At 40.5% G+C, this 21,045-nt stretch overlaps 1 protein-coding gene across 1 annotated transcript in view; it reads right to left on the reverse strand.

Annotated features, from left to right (window-relative positions):
* LOC143871997 (Lung seven transmembrane receptor family protein) overlaps positions 1–20,566 on the reverse strand; it is a 36,205-nt gene extending 15,639 nt beyond the window's left edge. Inside the window, exons 1-2 of the mRNA XM_077376709.1 lie at positions 20,177–20,566; positions 1,937–2,867 (exon numbers count right to left, since the gene is read on the reverse strand). Coding sequence (XP_077232824.1) covers positions 1,937–2,867; positions 20,177–20,412 — 1,167 coding nt within the window. The 5' untranslated portion in view covers positions 20,413–20,566. The remainder of the gene's footprint in view (positions 1–1,936; positions 2,868–20,176) is intronic.
* Positions 20,567–21,045: the final 479 nt, after the last annotated feature.

Consider the following 21,045-nt stretch of genomic DNA (forward strand, 5'->3'; position numbering starts at 1 on the left):
AACTGGGGGTTGGAGGACTTATATAAAAAGAAGTCACTGATTGTGTGACGAGAAGTTCATAAACTGAGCTATCTTTTTTATGGTGGTATAAGATATAAAGTCTATTCGGGTAACCGGATTAGATTTTGGTTGGATGCATGATGTTCGAATGACCCTCTGATGGTGTTGTTCCCTGATTTATTTGAGGTCGCCTCTCAAAAGGAGGCTCTTGTTTGTGAATGTTTCGAATGGGAGGGTTCCAGTGTGTCTTGGACTCCGAAGTTCAGAAGGAATTTCTTTGATAGGGAGTTGGATGCAATATCTCAGCTATTGAACTTGATTGGGGGTTGCTACATCAAAAGGTCTGGTTTTGATAAGAGAGTATGGATATGGAATTCGTCTGGTTTCTTTTCTGTCAAATCTTTTTATCATCATTTAGTGCCCTGCGGTGTACCCTCTATTTCAGCCAAGGTATGGAAATTTCATTGTCCCCCTAGAGTTAGCTTTTTGGGTGGCCAGTTGTTCATGGTACGATTCAAACGATTGACTTTCTTTGAAAACGGGGCATGTCGCTTGTAATCATTGCCCCTTATGCTTGGAAGATGGTGAGTCTATCAACCATCTTTTTATCCATTGCAAGGTTGCTAGAGAGGTGTGGAGCCGCATTCTTGTGCGGTTTGAAATTTGTTGGATTTTTAAAATCCTAGGTCAATCCCTGATTTAATGTCTTATTGGGAGAGTGTGCCGTGGAAAAAGAAAGGTAAGGTGTTATGGAGAATTTGTCTTCTTGCCTTTTGGTGGGTAATATGGAATGAAAGAAATGCTAGAGTCTTTGATGGAGTGGCCAAATCTCCATATTGGCTATCTATAAAAGTGATTGCTCTCTCTATTGCTTGGGCGAACTGTCTTTCATTGTTTAAATTTGTATCGGCCTTTGATTTATGGGTGGGGTGGCAAATAGTATGCAATGAGAGTGAATTTAGACCTCAAACCATTGAACATTGGGAGCCGCCCATTATGGACCTCCTAAAGATCAATTTTGATGGGTCTAAGCTTGGGAAATCCGGGGCCGACTGGTATTGGAGGGCTTTGTAGGGATGCTTGTGAATCGGTCTTATGGTCCTTTTCTAGCCCTATTGGAGTTGGAGACTCAACTGAGGCGGAGGTTAAAGCAGCGTATCAAGGAATTTAAAAAAATGGATAGGAGTCTTTTTAGCAAGACAATAGTGGAGGGGGATTCTAAAAATGTGGTGAGATGGCTGTCGGGCTCAGCGGCTCCCACTTGGAGATTTTTGTCTTTTTCTGAAGAAATCGAAGACTTAACTCTTGGCTCTTCTATTGTCTTTAAGCATGTAAGGAGATCTGCTAATTCTGATGCAGACTCTCTAGCGAGGGATGGTGTGACTAGGGTGGGTTTGGAATGGTTTGATTTCCTCCCTCCCTGAGTCTGTGTTTTTCTTTGTATTTTTCTTATGTGTATGTTCCTTTGAGGACTTTCTCGGTTCTCGCTTTTAATTCATTATTTTACCATTTTAAACAAAAAAAAAGGCCGATGGATTTGGTGATTTTCACGGCTTTTTGGCATTTCTTGGGATACACCGATACACGCTCCCTTTATTTTGTTTGTAGAGCACGTGTCACAATGGAGGACCTTGTGCTTTTTTTTTCAGCACGGGATCCTGTTTTGTTAGCAACCCTCATTATTATATAATGCACAATACATGATAGACATGATTCGCAATTACCTAATAAGTTTGCCAAGTTGACCAAGTAGCGGACTCAATAAGTAAAATCATTGTGCACCAACCAAATGCAGCACTAGTTTTAATGTTTGCTAATATTAAGGCATCCTCATAGCCATTTCAAAAAAAAAAGGCATCCTCATAATCATTGAGTGCATGTACATCTGTGCCCATGTACATGTGCATTTTCCATGAGCATAAAATAAAAATATTACCTGAAGTTTTTCTAGAGTTTTGGATAATGATGAGAATATCCACAGGATAAAGCAAGCATCCAGGATAGCAACAGGTAGCACCAAGAATAGCTTTGCTTTGCTAGAAAAGTCATTGATATTTCCCAAATGTTCAACAAGCTCAAGTGCTTCTGAAGCCACAAAATATATTACTCCAAGAAGTGCAATTTTGGAGGATATCCCGCCCAAGGTGGGCTTCACCACACCATAGCCCATTGAAACCACTAAAAGAAGAAGGCGAGATACAGTTTTCTTGACAGTACTAAAAGTTACTGCCCATATGGTAATGCCCATGGGTCTGCTCCCAGTAGAATTAAAATTTGCATACTCAAAATACCAAAATGCCATTTCGCACATTCCTAGACCAATTACCATAGTGATGTGGTAGTGCAACTGCAATATATCTTTCCAAAATCGTACAAATTGGAGAAACCATATGAGACCGAGTATAAGATAGGCTAAAGACATGAATCCATAAAATGTCAATAGGGGTGCCATCTTTCCAGGCAGATAACCTCCTGGATTTCTCCAAACAGTTCTTCCTGTGATTACTGTACCCTTGAGTTGTGGGTCACAAAACATAAAATATAGATAGTACATTCCAGTGCTACTTATCTCAACAGTAGCTAACATTTTAGTTTCTTCATTTCTTCCTTCAAAAAAGCGCTGGATGCGTTTAGGCCAACCCATGTTGTCTGGATTTGGACGAATAATTACTTCCCCTAACTTACAAGATCCCACCTTGGCGAGATCAGGAGTGCAGCATATCCCATCAGAATTAAGATAACTTCCACCAATCTTTTCCCGGTCTCTAATCTCAACTATTATAGCTTCCACCAACCCAGTCCTTTGTTGCATGCGATCATGCCGGGAAACAGACTCTTTTGTTCTACGGAAGGTGACAGAGTCAAACCTGAAACAATGTTCATAAGAGTCATACATTAGAAAGGAATGGAGGGACTAAAATATAATGCTTGTGATTTTTTAATTTTTTTGTTGAAGTCGGATGAGGATGTGGGCTTCGCAGACAGAAGTAGACTGCCTTTGAATCTTAAGACAAAAAATTGGGTTATGTTTATTTCTATAAATGCGCTAAGAAATAAATGTATTTGTACTTATATGATATGGATAATTTTGATCTCCAGATGAGTTAAGTTGAATGTCAGGAAGACACAGTGGACAACAAAACGACCCAAGATGTTTTAACTGGCCATGGTTTTAAATTTCGTCCAAATCCAAAATTTTGGATTTCGGTTGGGACCTAAACCAAAATTTAGCGAAATCCCAAATTTCGGTAATTTCGGCCGAAATTTGGGAAATAATAAAATAATACTTTTTTTTATTACCGGATTTCGGCTGAAATTTTGGGATTTCGTCCGAAATTTCGGTTTCGGCCAAGGGCGAAACCGAAATTTAAATCCATGTAACTGAGTGAGCAAAAAGAATCTTATACTAACCAATTTCTGGGGAAAATTAAATGACACTTCACAATGCAAAAGCCAGATGAATATTGGAACCAAATACATAGCACTTAAACATCTGGTGCAACAATAAGTCATACAGTACACGCAAAAGAAACACAAAGATGCAGGACGATGCTTCTGAATATTTACAGCTTGGCTCAATAATGATTTAAACTGCATTTTTCTTATACTCAAGAATAATGTAAACTGCTATAGTAAGCAATTTCTATTAATCAATCTTGACATTTAACAGCATTAATTTCTTTGAAAAGTTTAAGGCATTCAGAAGATCTGTTTGGTCTCCAGCTTTTGCTTTGTAAAGTTCCAAAGCATGTCTACAAAAATTAAGATTCACAATACTGATCCACTAAATTACAATTGTTCTGCAGCTTCCGGTGAACCAAGTAACAGGTTGCTAAAACAGAAGCATTGCTAAAATAACCCAACTTGAAGTGCTAAAGCTACTCATTATGTCACTGAAAATTCAAACATTTCATTCTTTCCAAATAAGCTACCATTAAAAAATATTCTTTCCAAATAAGCTGATGAGTAGATTGAAGCAGGCATAAAATTTGTAGGTAGTGAATATCTATGAAGATCCACCCACCCATATTTCTTTTTCTTTTTTTCTCAATGAAAACAAGTAACCACCCACCCATATTTCAAGAATTTAAAACCTTGATAGCAAACTTGCCAAAAACTCTTCAGAGCCAAAACCAAGATCTATCTTTTTGAATGATAGCAAATTTATTAAGGAAAATAAAATGAGAAACAAAATCAAACTGCCAAGTGCCAAGGACAAGATGATCACCTACAAAATCCAAAAAACAAACACAAAAGGACCCCGACCAAACTAGGGGAAACCTAAAAAAGGGAAAACATCTCAAACCGCAAGAGGCATGGGATTAAGCCACTTCGTGCAAGTTTGCCTACCTTCGAATCAGCGAAATGGAGTTTGTTGGAAGGAGATTGGATGACCTGTGATGCAATCAGATATTTTTTCAAAAGCATTCAAAAATGGCCAAGGATAGGGTCTTCTATGGGACAACCTTATAACATTTAGGTACCACCTCCAACAATTGAAGGTTTTGAAACGTTCTGTCAAGAGATTAGCTTCGCATTAGCTTTAAAAAACCCAGAGTTGGACGAGAATTCAGCCAAGGTGAAAGGAGAAACGACTCAAGCGAGCCAATGATTGACGCAATCAAATTTTCATTAACTTGAATGAGTCAAAAGAGTTTTGATTGACACAATAGGTAAAAACATTGACTCATATGAGAAATCGACCAAGGTAATACTAAGTCGACACAAGCGAGTTGACGATTAACTTGGGGAGTTTCTAAACAATGTGATGCAGGACAATACCTAATTTAGGGAAAATCCTACACTCCTAGTGGGATTAAAACTTTAGGACAATTTAGGGCTTACACGGAAAACTAAAAGAACACTTAACAACTTACGTAGGGCCGAATTAACGCCTAATTAATCTATAGGCAGCAGCAATAATGAGACTTAAATAGCATAAATAATTGTAAAGATTGCAATTAAGTATGAACTAAACCTTATACAAATCAATCAAAGCGATACTGATTCGTTAGATGAATTGATAATAGAAAGATTGGTCTGAAACTAGGCCTACACATGCAACTAATTAAAAGAACTAAAAGCTAATGTAAGTACCAATGAAATAGATGTCACACAAGCATGAAAATAATAATAACCAATGAAGAAAAATAAAAAAAATCCAGCAGCAATAAAAGGCTCAAAACTGTCCAGTTTTGGGTTGTAGGGTATTTTGGTAATTTGGCAGATTTGAGATTTTGGTTTAATACTGTTGTCCAAATCTTAAGTTAAGCTTTGGAAGGTAAAAGAAAGGTAATTCTAGGGTTTAAGTTATGATTTGATGGTTGGTTTAGGCTATGGATCTTTTAAAAGGTTTTCGGGCTTGAAAAGGGTGCAAATTTTCAATAAGGCTCAAAAGGGGTTTAAAGTTAGGGTTCTTGAGTGTTTAGGCTGAGGTTTAATCATAAAAACAATCCCTCAGAATCTCATAACAAGATCTTGGAGAACAAGAAAGATCTATGGATTTTGGATTTTCTAGTTTTAGGGTTCAAGAACAAAGAAAATAGAAAATCTAATTTACTACCCTTATTTGTGTTGATTTGATTGAAGAAAAAGAAGATAATAGATGAGAGGAGAATAGTTCCAAGCCACAAAGAGAAGAAGAGAAGAAGAAGTCCAAGCCACAATAGCCCTCACAAAAATTCTCAAGTCTATTCAATATTCAAAAGTCTCTTACATTACTTTCATAAGATGTATTTATACGAAAAAAAACTCTAGAAGATAACCTAAAGTTAAAAACTAATCTCAACTATTAATCTAATCTAAAGCAAAGCTAAATAAAGATAAAAACTTACCTAAAATAGTAATCCTGTAAAAGACCTTTACCACTTCCTAAAAACACTCATGACTTGCTCAAATCACATCCAAATCATGTGATCTTGGGCCCATTAGATATGTAATTGAAAAACCCTCCTAATAATATTAAAAACACGCCAAACATATGAGATTTGATGCCTAAAAAGTAGGCTATAAATAAAATGACGAAAATAGAAAGTAAAAAATAAAAAACAACTAAAAGAAAAACGTCAGCATAGAGTGGACGTCATGTGGCATGTGCCACATGTGGTATATGTAGCATGTGTGAACATGGTTTTAAATTTCGGCCGAAACGTTTCGTTTCGGCCCAAATATTTCGGTTTCGGTAGAAAACGAAACGAAATACACATTGTTTCGGAAAAGTACCAAACTTCGCCGAAACGTTTCAGAAATTTTTGCCGAAACATTTCGGTGAAGTACAAAATTTCACTCGAAATTTCGGTGAAATGTTTAGGAAATTTTGAAAATTTCGGTGAAACGTTTCTGAAATTTTTACAAGATTTCGTCCGAAATTTCATACCGAAACCGAAACGCTTCGGTTTCGCTGATGACCGAAACCGAAACCGAGATTTAAAACCTTGTGTGTGAACGTCCATCTCTCATGTAAATATCATTCCTTCTCCTTCCCACGATTCCTTTTTCGCCTGTAAACTTCGAATCATCCTCCTTCGTTGATGTCCCCATCACAATGCTTCACCTCAAGTCAATCACTTTGGCTTTCGGAGAGTATGTGATTCCTCTAAGGCCCGGGTACACCAATCTGACCAACCCTGTGAGGTTCCTAATAATCCCCACCCACACAATCCATACACGAATTACCAATCCGAGACCCATCAAAGTTCAGCTTGAACTACTTGAAGGCGATAGAGACTACCTAAGAGATGGGCTCACACACCCAATGTTGGAATGCCTTTGATAGTGCCAATGTTTCCTCAAATTTGAATTGAAATGCCAAGAAAACAGAAGATGAAGTCATCCATTGAAGCATGTAACTATAAATCATACTTTTCAGCCTCGCTGCGGATTTCTCCCCATCTTTGAAAACCCTTTGATCACCCTTCTCCCACAACATAAAATGCCAAGGAATATATATATATATATATATATATATATGTGTGTGTGTGTGTGTGTGTGTGTGTGTGTGTGAGAAAAGGTTTCCTACACACTTGTGTAGATAAGTTACCTACACACTAGCTTAAAATACAGTGGGGGCCCACATTGTTTGGGTGATCCAAACCATTCATTTGAATGGTCCTCACAGAGATAGGGTGTCCACAAAAAATCAGATCCATAGGATCATCCCAACCCTACGATTTGTGGAGGTAAAATGGACGTGTATAAACCTTCACAAATTAGTCCATTTTTTGCCTCCATAGTTTGAATGGTTAGGATGATCCTATGGATCTGATTTTTTGTGGACACCCTATCTATGTGAGGATCTTTCAAATGAATGGTTTGGATCACCCAAACAATGTGGGCCCCCACTGTATTTTAAGCTAGTGTGTAGGTAACTTATCTACACAAGTGTGTAGGAAACCTTTTCTATATATATATATATATATATATATATATATATATATATATATATATATATATATAGGGAAATGATTTCAGCGCTCCAATGTTTTGATAAACACGCGCTCACTTGTTTGTCGTGTAGTATTTAAAGGGTTTTAAGAGCTTTTTGAGAGCTGCAATATCCTCAAACATCCCTTTAAATACTACACGACAAACTAGTGGAGCGCATGTTTATCAAAACACTGGAGCGCATAAATCAGATATATATATATATATATATATATATATATATATATATATATATATATATATATATATTTTTTTTTTTTTTTTTTTTTATTTTTTTTATGACATAGGGTATCCCCACGCCAGAATGCCAAGGAATATTACCTCTCAAAGGCCGCGAAAAGAAGGCCCACTTGCCAATGAACTCGCCAACTGTTCTCAGGATGACTGAAAGAGTAAGAGACCCCAAAGAGTTGTATCACAAAATACCAGAGATCTGTGGCAGCTTTGCAGTGAATCAGAAGATGATGGGCAGATTCCGCGTCCACGCAAAAAATTGAGCAACAATTGATGATGCAAGATTAATGAGATGCACAACAGTGTGAATTTTGTCAAGGCAAGTTGTCCAGTAGATGGAGGACCAAATCCAAGTAAAATGAGAGCGGAGACCATATCCACCAGAGATGAACATAGAAGGATTTAACAAAGAAGATGCCCAAAGGGAAGCACCTCTGTATCCTTGAGTCTCAAGTCTCAACCACCTTGGTTGAAACCGAAATAGATCAATTCAAGATTTCCAATAAAGATCAGTCATCAAAACAATTTCATGCTCAAAAAAGTTAATTTTAGCTTCCAACAACTGGCCACACACTTCCTAACCCACATGGGATAAGGATAAGCCTTTAAGAGGGAGATTGCCGGCCTCACCATTTATCCATCCACAACCATGGTTTTAAATTTCGGCCGAAACGAGCCGAAATATTTCGGTTTTGGCACAAACCGAAACGAAATTCAAATGAAGTCGTTTCTTTACAAGATTTCGCAGAAATTTTACCAAAATTCCGAAATTTCACCAAATGAAGCCAAAATAACCGAAATTTCATTTTCGGACTTTTTTTACAAAATTTCCACCGAAATTTTAAAAATGTACACCGAAATTTTATAATTTCCACCGAAATAGCCAAAATTGACACCGAAATTTAGACATTTCGGTCGAAATTAAAAAATAAAAAATAAACGAAATCATAATCATATTTTTACATGATTTCGGCTGAAATTTCGGCCCAAAAGCCGAAACATTTCGGTTTCGGTGGTGGCCGAAAACGACACCGAAACCGAAATTTAAAACCTTGTCCACAACATCATCCTATCACAAACTCCAGCTCTAAATTTGATGTTGATACTGAACTTCTCAAACACATGGTGAATGTCTATCTAAAGACTACAACTAGATCATGTTGCATGGTCCTCTGTTGTCCATCCAAACCATCAAGGAACATATTCTATGCAATGACAAATATCTATAGGACATTGTCCTCCTTGCCAAAGGCCAAACCACTTGCCGAGGAGAGATATATTCATAAGTTGCAGCCTTCTGATACCCAGTCTACCTTTTGATTTGTGCTCACAAACCATCTTCCATTCCACGAGGGGATAACCTCCTTTCTGGTGTCATTCACCTGGAAATTCTTTTGGATGCTCTCAAGCCAATTGATGATGATGGTCGAACATTTGTAGATTGAGAAATAATAGATTGGTAAATTGCTACAGGCTACTTTGATAAAGCATAATTTAAAATTTTCACCGAAACCAATACGAAAAAACCAAAATTTTTCCTTTCCATTCCCATTGAAAAACATACTGAAATTGGAACACATAGCAAGACCAAAACCGCAAGTGTATTAGTGGTAGTGTACTAGTAGGCATTACATAATTATATTTATTTGAACAACATGTGAAATATGGCTAAACAAAAGTCATCGGGACTAATGAAGTGGAGGTATCCTATCTAGGCGACACTCTTAGCTTTTGTGCTCCTCAAACCTCTCAAGGTGTTAGAATATATAGAATGCCTAAGGGCATAGTTGTCTTTGTACCATTATTCCTTGAGTCTCCAACTCACTATTCTGTTCTCTCATTCTCTCTTGCAACATGGTATCAGAGCCCTAGGGTTCTCTTCCCCTAGGGACCACCATTCTCTCTCTCTCTCTCTCTCCACCCATGACACCCCCTTTCCCCTCCACACACCCCCCCCACACCCTGCGCACCACCTCCCTTCCCCCAGCCCCCTCGCGTCAACCCCCACCCCCCTCATGACACCCCCTTTCCCCCAAGACCTCCCTCGCAGCACCCCCGCTCTTCCCTTCTCCCGAGACACCCCCCCCCCCCAAAAAACAAAAACAAAAATCCATCTCCACTTTTCTTCTTCTCCCCTTTCTTCCCTTTTTTTCCTTACCCTAAAAGAGGGGGGGGGGACCCTAATGACCTAAATCCTGTGTACCCCTCTCTTAACTTTGTTCACGACTTCGATTTCTCTCCCATGTCCATCTCTCTTTGTTCTTTTCCCCTTTGCTGCGATATGATGATTCGTCTCATCTAGTTGTTTCCATCGTTTTCTTTGCCGATTGTTGTGGGTGTTACTTTTTCTTATCTTCTTTGTCTTTATGGATCCACCCGTCATTGAGGATCCTTCTACCAGCCCGAATAATGGGGTCCGTGCCACAAACCCACACTCGGCTAATTCATCTTCTAGCTTCTCATCTCTTATGGAGGGTTCATTCCCACAAATGACCATTGCAAAACTAGATGGGACCAATTATTTGTTGTGGAAAGTTGTTGTTGAGACATATCTCCTTGCTATGGGCAAGGTTAACCTTATTTGCCATGTTCCCCCCTCTTTTACTGATTCCACTAATGCTCATGGGGAGTAGGAGGGCGCATTGAGTCGTACGCTTCTTTGGTAGAGTATGACTCCGTCTATTGCTGCCACGATGACGCTTTTTCCCACATCGAAGCAAATCTGGGATCATACTGCGCTACTGTATTCTGGGGTTGACAACCTCACTGGCATCTATGCAACATATTCTGAGTGGATGTGCTTCCGCCGTGTTGATATGTCTCTCGCTGCCCATTATGGCCAGTTCGTTTCCCTCTGCCAGCAGCTTGATGTCTTTATACCCTCACCTCTGTTATCACCGTTCTTCGCCTCCAGCGGGACCAACTCTGTGTTGTCCATTATCTTGATAGTCTGGGCTCTAAGTTCATCCACCTTCGTCGGCAAATCATTGGCTCTGGATCGATTCCCTCCCTCACGGAGGTATATTCTCATGCCCAGCAATGTCTCGGCGATTCTTCACCAGTTGTTCTTGTTGATAGCTCTGTTCTGGCAGCCTATGATAGTGGTAGTCGCTCTGTTCGTGGTGGGGGTTCCTTTAGCCAGGGCAGAGGACGCGGCCGTGGAGGTGGCCGTGTTAGTGGTGGGTGTGGCTGCCCATATTGTACTCATTGTCAGAGAGAGAGAGAGAGAGAGAGAGCCACTATTTTGGCATTTGTTACACTCTTCATCCCGAGCTTCGTTAGACTCGCCCGAGGCACCTCACTGCTACTAGTTCTTCCGAGGCTTCCCCGTCCCCTACGACTACTACTATGCCGGCTGATGATTCATTCACTTTATCTTGCACTGACTATGAGGAGTTTCAGCGACTTCACTTGAGTGCCCAACCTACTATTGCGGGCTTTGCCCAGCCACGTAGTTCACCCACTACCCTTCTCTCTAGCTATGGGTCCTCGATTATAACTCTTCTCAGCTTAGCTCTTTTAGATCTTTCACTCTAATTCTCAGTCTATTACCCTTGTTGATGGGTCCACTACTCCCATCACCGGTGTTGATACTATTTTTCCCCATCCTAGTCTTCCATTATCTTTAGTTTTATGTGTCCCTAAGTCTCCCTTTAGTTTGCTTTCTCTTAGTCAGCTTACCAAAAGCCACAATTACTCTGGTCTCATTTTATCCTTTTTACTGTCTTTTTCTGGATCTCTTGACCGGGAGGACGATTAGATCGGGTTGTGAGGTGGATGGGCTCTATCATCTTGACTGTCGACCGCCTACCGCTGCCTTACATAGTTCTGAGGACGCTTATCAATGACATTATCATCTTGGCCACCCTTCACTTCAGTGGCTTCAGCAGACGCATATTGTTCCTGGCTCTATTTCTTTTTAGTGTGAGTCATGTGAACTCGGGAAACACCATCGCGTGTCTTTTCCATCCCGAGTCGTTAGTAGAGTCTCTAGTCCTTTTCAGTTAGTTCATTCGAATGTATGGGGGGACCCTCTAATGTCGCGTCTTTTTTTGGTTTTAAGTACTTTATTATTTTTATTGATGACTATTCGCGTATGACATGGTTGTTTTTACTTAAAGACCGCTCTGAGATCTTCTCTGATTTTTGTACTTTTCATGCTGGAATTAAGAATCAATATAATTGCAATCTCAAATGTCTAGGTATGGATAATGCTCGAGAGTATTTTCTGGATTGCATGGTTTTTAGGATTATCATTCCACTCACGGCATTCTTCATCAGTCCTGCACCTCTCCACAAAGTGGTGTTGCTGAGAGGAAAACTGCTTAGTTGAGGTGGCCTGCAGTCGAGCTATGCAAAATAGTGTGCGGGTCTCACGAGCAGATCCAATCGTCCTCTCAGTCGAGAGATCCTGAAATACACAATAAGATGGAAAGAATGAGACCGAACAAGTAAGATATTTAATAATCTGACGAACAGGAATCAAATAGAAAGGGAACTTAGGTACATAGAGTACTAAAGATGAAGTAAAATCAAGTGTGGTGAAGAAGTGCCAATATAAGAGATGGGAGTAGTGGTCCCATCGGCTAATGTAATAGAATGAAAGAGTCGAAAGGAACTAAGGGAAGTAGAATTACTAGTCAGGCGGTTCGAGGCTCAGGAATCAATAATCCAAGAGTTAGAGCTAGTGAGGAGAGAGTCAGGCGAATACCGGCTGTGCAAAACTTGAGTAGGTGGTCGGCTGCTCAACCTGAGACGCTGGAACTCCTCATAGTCTGCCGTGGAGAGAGTAAATGTATCACCCTGTGCTGGTGCTGCTGGAATGGTCGAGGCAACGGGGATGTCAGAGGCGGTGATATGCGCAGAGCGGGATGCACGAAGCTCAAGATGGAGAGCAAAGCAAGTCTCAATATGATGTCCCTCCCTCTGGCAATGAGTACAGTACGGGCGGACGGCCCCTACCACGGGCAAAGGAGCCGCCTCCACGGCCAGAGCGGTCAACACCATCATATGCTACAAGGGTGGAGTTGTCAACAGGAGGTGTAGAGGAGCTGCTCGAGAGACATTGTTGGGCACAGGAATAGACCTCCGTGAGAGAGGGGATAGACTCTGAGCCAATAATCTGATGTCGAAAGTGCAAGAAGTACGAGCCCAAGGTGTCCAAAAAGTGAATAACACGGATCTGCTCCCGCGAGTGAGAACGGCCAGATCAGTCGTGAGAGGCATGAAGGCATCAAGCTGCTAACACAAAGAGACAAAACGACTGTAGTGGTCCGAGAGAGGTATCACCGCGCTGGAGGCGCATCCACTAGGAAGTAGGTGGAGCAGATACGAGTGAGGTTATCAACTCCAGAATAGAAAAGAACGGTGTGATCCCAGATAGCCTTGGAAGTCTTCAGGATCATGTACGTGCGAGCGACAAGGGGAGTCATGCTCTACCACAGAAAGAGTGCGGATCAAGGCACCATTCTGCTGCCACCGATCATAGGATGAATCTGTACGGAATGGAGGGTCCCACTCAATGAGAGCGACCTTACATCGAGCAAGGAGGTAAGTCTCAACGGCCATCTCCAACTGAGATAATTGGAGCCATCGAGCTTCTCAAAAGTCATCTGTGGGCATGGTTTAAAATTTCGGTTTCGATTTCGGACCCTTGATTTTTTCGAAATTTCGGTCAAAATTTGGTAATAAATGAAAAATGAATATTCAAGAAATTCTGAAATTTCGGCCAAAATTTGAAACCTATTTTTTTTTTTTAAATACATGAAATTTCGAACCGAAATTACCGAAATTTGGTAAAGGCTGAAATTCGAAATTTCGGCAAATTTCGGTTTCGGTCTCCAACGAAATCCGAAATTGTGGAGTCGTCGTGCCGACAGTAGGAGCCGAACTGCCAGGTGGATCCATGATGACTTGAGGAACCATATCGACGAGAAAGAAGAAGACTCACAACCACGACATCGCAAAATAAACAAGAGATGGGTGAAGCATAAGTATCACACGCAAGTCCGGCAACGAGAGCGCGGCTCCGATAGATACACCAAAAAGAGATAAATGAGTACTAGCCATGAGGAGAATGAAGGCTATGAGATGAAATCAAAGCCGCAGAGATAAACAAAAAGGATATCCAAGAGAATTTAGGCCATTAAGGCAAGAAAGAGGATGAAGGAAAGTGAGAAGGGTGTAGAGGTTTAGGGGTAGAGGAATATAGAAGCAAAGAGAGGACGGGAGGAGGGACTATGAGAGGGTTTAGAGGGTGTTAGAGGGCTGCAAAGTAAAAAGACAGAGAATGGTGATAGAGTACAAGTGTGAGAGAGGGTTTGGAGGGGGTTTAAGGAGAGCTTGGTTGCACAGGGAGGGTGGCGGCAAGCGTAGGGAGGTGGCTGGGATGAGAGGAGGGGGCTGGGATGAAAATGGGGGGGGGGGGGGGGGGGGGGGGGGGGGTGGTAGAAGATGGGCGAGGGGCCGAGATGAGAGCACTATCTTTTTAACATTTTCTTAATTTCTAATCCATATTTACTAGATCAAGATGAAAATCGTGCCCCACAAAAATACACATCCTTTAACCATACTTCCTGATTTCTTCGAGAATTTGTTTTCAAGTACAATTTCAAGTACAAGTCTTATTAGTAATATACATACATATATATATATATATACATATATATATATATAAGGGAAAAGGTTTTCTGAGGTATCGCGCAGCCTAAGCAGCCCTCTAAATAGACCATCTCCCATAGTTGTTTGACTCATCCAACCCATTCATTCTGTAGGTTATAGGTAGGATTATGGTTATGGTTAGGGTTATGGATTATGGTTAGGGTTATGATTTGTGGAGGTTTTGAAATTGATGGCTAGAAATTAAGCTCCTATAGATCGAATGGTTAGGATTATGGTATAGAGATGGTTTCTTAGGAACACCCTATCTCTGTGAGGCCCTACGGAATGAATGGGTTGGATGAGTGAAACAACATGGGAGATGGGTATTTTAGTGGCTTGCTCAGGCTGCGCGATACCTCGGAAACCTAGCCCCTCGCCCCATATATATATATATATATATATATATATATATATATATATATATATAGAGGAAAGTGTTTCTACTCGGCCGAGTAGATAAGCTTATCTACTCCTCCCTTTAAAAAGTATAGTGGGCCCACACATTGTGGATGATCCAAAGCATTCATTTGATAGGTCTTAACATAGATAGGGTGTGCCCAAAAAATCAGCACCAAAGGGTCATCCTAGCCCTTCGTTTTGTTGGGCCTTGTAGAAACAGAATGGACGCATATAAACGTACTGTGTAAGATGCGTCCATTCTGTTTCTTCAAGGCCCAACAAAACGAAGGGCTAGGATGACCCTTTGATGCTGATTTTTTGGGCACACCCTATCTATGTTAAGACCTATCAAATGAATGCTTTGGATCATCCACAATGTGTGGGCCCACTGTACTTTTTAAAGGGAGGAGTAGATAAGCTTATCTACTCGGCCGAGTAGAAACACTTTCCTCATATATATATATATATATATATATATATATATATATATATATATATATATATATATATATAAGGGAAAAGGTTTTCTGAGGTATCGCGCAGCCTAAGCAGCCCTCTAAATAGACCATCTTCCATAGTTGTTTGACTCATCCAACCCATTCATTCTGTAGGTTATAGGTAGGATTATGGTTAGGGTTATGGTTAGGGTTATGATTTGTGGAGGTTTTGAAATTGATGGCTAGAAATTAAGCTCCTATAGATCGAATGGTTAGGATTATGGTATGGAGATGGTTTCTTAGGAACACCCTATCTCTGTGAGGCCCTACGGAATGAATGGGTTGGATGAGTGAAACAACATGGGAGATGGGTATTTTAGTGGCTTGCTCAGGCTGCGCGATACCTCGGAAACCTAGCCCCTCGCCCCCATATATATATATATATATATATATATATATATAGAGAGAGAGAGAGAGAGAGAGAGGAAAAGGAGTGTGCGGTCGGCCGCATATAAGGTTATATGCGGTCGAGGGCCCAAACACATGGGTCCCACATTTTTTGTGGTAATCAAAACCATTCATTTGCAAGGCCCCATCATAGATAGGGTGTGTACAAAAAATCAGCTCCATTGGATCATCCTTACCCCTCCAAAAGTGGAGGGCAAAAATGGGCAGATTTGTGGCAAACGGTGTCTGTCCATTTTGCCCTCCACTTTTGGATGGGTTAGGATGATCCTATGGAGCTGATTTTTTGTACACACCCTATCTATGTAAGAGCCTTGCAAATAAATGCTTTGGATCATCCTAACAACTTGGGCCCACATGAGTTTGGGCCCTCGACCGCACCTAAGTTTGGTGCGGTCGAGCGCACAATCTTATTCCTCTATATATATATATATATATATATATATATATATATATATATGAGAAAAGGGTTGCTGCGCTCGAGCACAGAAACAGGGGGGTGGGGCCATTGGGGGGTGATCCTAAGCATTCATTTGGAAGGCCCCATCATTGATGGGGGGCCTACCAAAAATCAGCTCCATTGGATCATCAATGGGTGTCCATTTGTGGGGCCAAAAATGGACAGATACTGTTTGTCCACAAATCTGTCCATTTTTTGCCCCACAAATGGACACCCTAAGGTAATCCAATGGAGCTGATTTTTGGTGGACACCCTAGCCATGAAAGGGCCCATCAAATGCATGCTTTGGATCCCACCCAAAATGTGGCCACACCCTGTTTCTACGCTTAAGCGCAGCTAATATATATATATATATGAGAAAAGTGTAGCTACACATACGTGTAGCTAACTTAGCTACACCAACGGCTTAAATTACAGTGGGCCCCACATTGTTTGGGTGATGCAAACCATTCATTTGATGGGCCCTCATATAGATAGGGTGTGCCCAAAAAATCAATTCTATAGGATCATCCCAACCCTACGATTTGTGGAGGCAAAAATGGACGCGTAAAAACCTTCACAAATCTGTCCATTTTTGCCTCCACAGTTTGAAGGGTGGGGATGATCCTATGGAGCTGATTTTTTGGGCACACCCTATCAATGTGAGGATCTATCAAATGAATGGTTTGGATCACCCAAACAATGTGGGGCCCACTGTATTTTAAGCCGTTGGTGTAGCTAACTTAGCTATACGTATGTGTAGCTTCACTTAACTATATATATATATATATATATATATATATATATATATATATATATATATATATATTATCCATTAATCTTGTTCTTATCCATTTTACTTTCTTTCATGAGAGATAGTGTTGAAGAGAGAGACTTGAAATGAAAGTACTTCAAAAGAGAGACGGTGCAAAGGAAGAAGCATAGTTAGTTTTATATATATATATATATATATATATAGGGGAAAGTGATTGTGAGCGGCCCCTCATATAAGCTTATATGAGGTGACCGCTAAAAACATGGTGGGCCCACATTTTTTGGGTGATCCGAACCGGTCATTTGATAGGCCCTGACATAGATAGGGGGTGCCCAAAAACTCAGCTCCATAGGATCATCCCAACCCTTCGTACTGTGGAGGTGAAAGAGGGGAAATAGGACGGGTAAGTGGGCAAATTTATACCCACCCATTTTCCCCTCTTTCACCTCCATAGTTCTAAGGGTTGGGATGATCCTATGGAGCTGCTTTTTGGGCACCCCTTATCTATGTCAGGGCCTATCAAATGACCGGTTCGGATCACCCCAGAAAGGTGGGCCCACCATGTTTTTAGCGGTCACCTCATATAAGCTTATATGACGGGCCGCTCACAATCACTTTCCCCAATAGAAATCTATAATATATATATATATATATATATATATATATATATATATATGAGAATAGAGTTCCTAAGGTGTCACCTCATATAGCTTATATGAGGTGGCGCTCACAAAACATAAGGGGCCCACATTTTTGGGGTGATCCAAACCACTCATTTGAAAGGCCCTTAGATGGACATGGTGCCTACAAAAAATCAGGTCCATAGGGTCATCCTAACCCTTCCATTTATGGAGGTTAAAAATGGGCAGATTTATGGAGGTTTATACCCATCCATTTCAACCTCCACAAATGGAAGGGTTATGATGATCCTATGAAGTTGATTTTTTGGGCACACCCTATCTATGTGAGGGCCTATCAAATGAATGCTTTGGATCATCCAAACAAAGTGGGCCCCTTATGTTTTTAAGCGCCACCTCATATAAGCTATATGAGGTGACACCTTAGGAACTCTATTATCTCTCTCTCTCTCTCTCTCTCTCTCTCTCTATATATATATATATATATATATATATATATATATATATATATTATAGATTTCTATTGTTTGTATCGATTATTCTTAAAATGATATCACTTAATCGTCTCTGCATGGTTCTCCAGCTCTGTGTCGAGGATTGATTCCATGTGGGCTATTTTGTTCTTGTTTCAGACCTAACGGAGAAATACTGGGGTGCATACTATGGTGCCCACCACTCCGAATGTGAGGTAAATTATGCTCGCATTCAAGCTAAAAGATCTATGGTTCGAACGCTTTTGAAATACCTCTACAGAATTCCAAAGCAGAGAATAATAGGAGTGTTAAAAAAGGTATAGCACGAATCAACAAGGTAGTGGAAGGAGGCAATTCCATCTTGTGCAACATCTCTCTCTCTCTCTCTCTCTCTCTCTCTCTCTCTCTCTCTCTCTCTCTCTCTCTCTCTCTCTCTCTCTCTCTCTCTCTCTCAAGAAAGAAAGAAAGAAAGAAAGAATAATCGATACAAACAAAAGAAATCTATAATATATATCTCAAACTAACTAGGCTTCTTCCTTTGCACCGTCTCTCTTTTGAAGTACTTTTATTTCAAGTCTCCCTCTTCAACACTATCTCTCATGAAAGAGAGTAAAATGGATAAGAACAAGATTAATGGATAATATATATATATATATATATAATAAGACTTCTACTTGAAAACAAATTCTCGAAGAAATCAGGAAGCATGGTTAAAGGATGTGTATTTTTGGTGGGCACGGTTTTCATCTTGATCCAGTAAATATGGATTAGAAATTTAAAAAAAAAAGTTAACAAGATAGTGCTCTTTCCTAGAAATTATGATCTTCCAATCCACAACGTGTTCCTTTTAGTCATTCCAAAGGAAGCTCTTTTGGATGCTCTCTATCTAATTCACCACACTGATTAAAAGGGAGAACTATGTTGGGAGGTTATAAAAAAAGCCCTAATGAAGGCAATGATACCACCTAGTGAAAAAGGAGCCTTTGAATGTAAATGACAAATATAACACAATAATCTCCAATTCTCAATATAGGGGCAAGTCTGGAAGAAATGCATCCTATTTACACGTGAATGATCTGGTGTTTGACTTACAAACCAAAACGTTGGTGGCATCCATCACCCTCTAGATGATTGTTCGATGATGGCGGCTATCTCCTTACCCGCTAAAATGATCAAATGCAGGTTGATGTTGTGAGCCCCATATCCTATTGTTGCTCTTTTGGTGTGTCAAGACAAAACCCATATCACTCCCCTGCATCTGCTGCAAAAGGATATGAAATGTGAGCTTTCTTAGGTTTTTGCCCATTTTGATCACAAATCCTCAATGGACATGATGCTACTTCTCTTGGCCAATCATCTGATCGTTCTGTGTAAGTTCACTGCGACATATAGCGTGGGCGTGGTCACGGCCCCCCCAACGACTTGCAAAATACCTTAACTAAAAGGGTTTTACCGGTGTACACAAACGCCGCTAAAAGGCAGAAAAAAATGTACCGGCATTCAAGAACACCGGTAATAATAAGCAGCACCCCACCACACTCCACGCCAAATAACCAATGCAGGCAAAGTGTAAATTAGTCCCCCAAGTGTAAATTCCGGGCTTCGCCACTGACTGTTACCTTATTGTTACTTAAATCGTCATGGAAGAATTTCTTCTCATGATACTACTAGGAAGTACATAATCTTGAAAAAATAACTCATACCTAGCCTTAATTGCATGGATTTTACAAAAATGTTGAAACTACTCTAAGTACTGGCGAAGACGAAGTCCCCCAGCCATATTATTTTTACCCGCATTTTTCATTTTTACTTCTTGAAGTTTTTATGGAAACTAACTAGTTACCGTTATAACCCCCATTTTCAGAATTTCCCGAAAACATTTCCTTTTCATATTTTTTTTTTATGGAAATGCAGTCCACCTGAGAAGGCATGCCTACAACACAATTCTATCAATACATTTGTTAGGAAAATTCTGACTAAATGCGACAAGAAATACAACATTATATCAGAAGCATAGCCATTTTTAGGGCCATTTCTATCAAGAACCCTAGAGGTCGACTCAAACATGTACCAAAAAGATCAAAATTCATCAAATATTTCTATAACATACTCCATAAAGTAAGATCTAGGAAGGAAAATACACAAGAACCAAGGAGATCAGATCGCGAATGCAAGAGTAGGATCAAATCAAAAGAGGCGAAACAGAAGCTCACCGAATAAAGGATTTCCCATTCGAGGGTTTCCCGTCAGAAGATGTGTTTTCGTGGGTTTTCGAAGCGTAAAGACCCTCGCTGCCACCATGGAAGAAGAAGGAGTTGTGCTTTGAAGCAAAAGCTTCGTTTGAATACTCGTGGATCGAAGCTCGTACATGTATAAAGGAGTTGCAGAAAAGTAGAAACCCTATAAACCCTAGACAAATCAGACCAGGTGATGGATCTGTCCAACGCATCTCTGTCTGTCTGAAATTTGTCAGCGGAGGAAGGACAAGTCGCTTGTGAAGTAAGAAGGAAGAAAGAGAAGCCTTATCTAGGGCTGCCACAGGGTCGGGTTGGGTCGGGTTTTTCAAAACCCTAGCCCAACCCTGGATCCTATTATCTCGGCCCTTACTCGCCCCGACTCAGCGAAAAACCTCAACCCATTACCCGCCCTACAGGGCTCAGTGCTGGCCCTAACCCGCCCTGATTGGGCACGGCCGGGCCGGCCCTAATTGACCCTAGTGCAAATACCTATTTAGAGTGCCAAAAATAAAGCAACCACTTATCATATGAAACAAAATGATCAATCAACAAAGAAAGGGAACAAAATAAGACTATGAATTCAACAACATGACGGGCAACAGAGACAATTAATAATAATAATAATCTAAAGAAACATCAATCCAAGATAATAGAAAACATTAGCAAAAGAAACATGCACAGATGGTTCAATTCTGTAATAGGGTCAGGCCGGGTCAGGGTACCTGAGGCATTAACCCAGAACCCGACCCGACCTGAGTCAGGGTCTAAAAAAATGAACCCTGACCTGCCCTCAGGGTTGGAAAATCCAACCTTGACCTTGTTCGAGCTCAGGGCTGGAAAATCCA

This window comes from Tasmannia lanceolata, unplaced genomic scaffold (assembly GCF_043159265.1).
Source record: "Tasmannia lanceolata isolate RefF3 unplaced genomic scaffold, GAP_Taslan_0.1 ptg000002l, whole genome shotgun sequence".
NCBI lineage: Eukaryota > Viridiplantae > Streptophyta > Magnoliopsida > Canellales > Winteraceae > Tasmannia > Tasmannia lanceolata.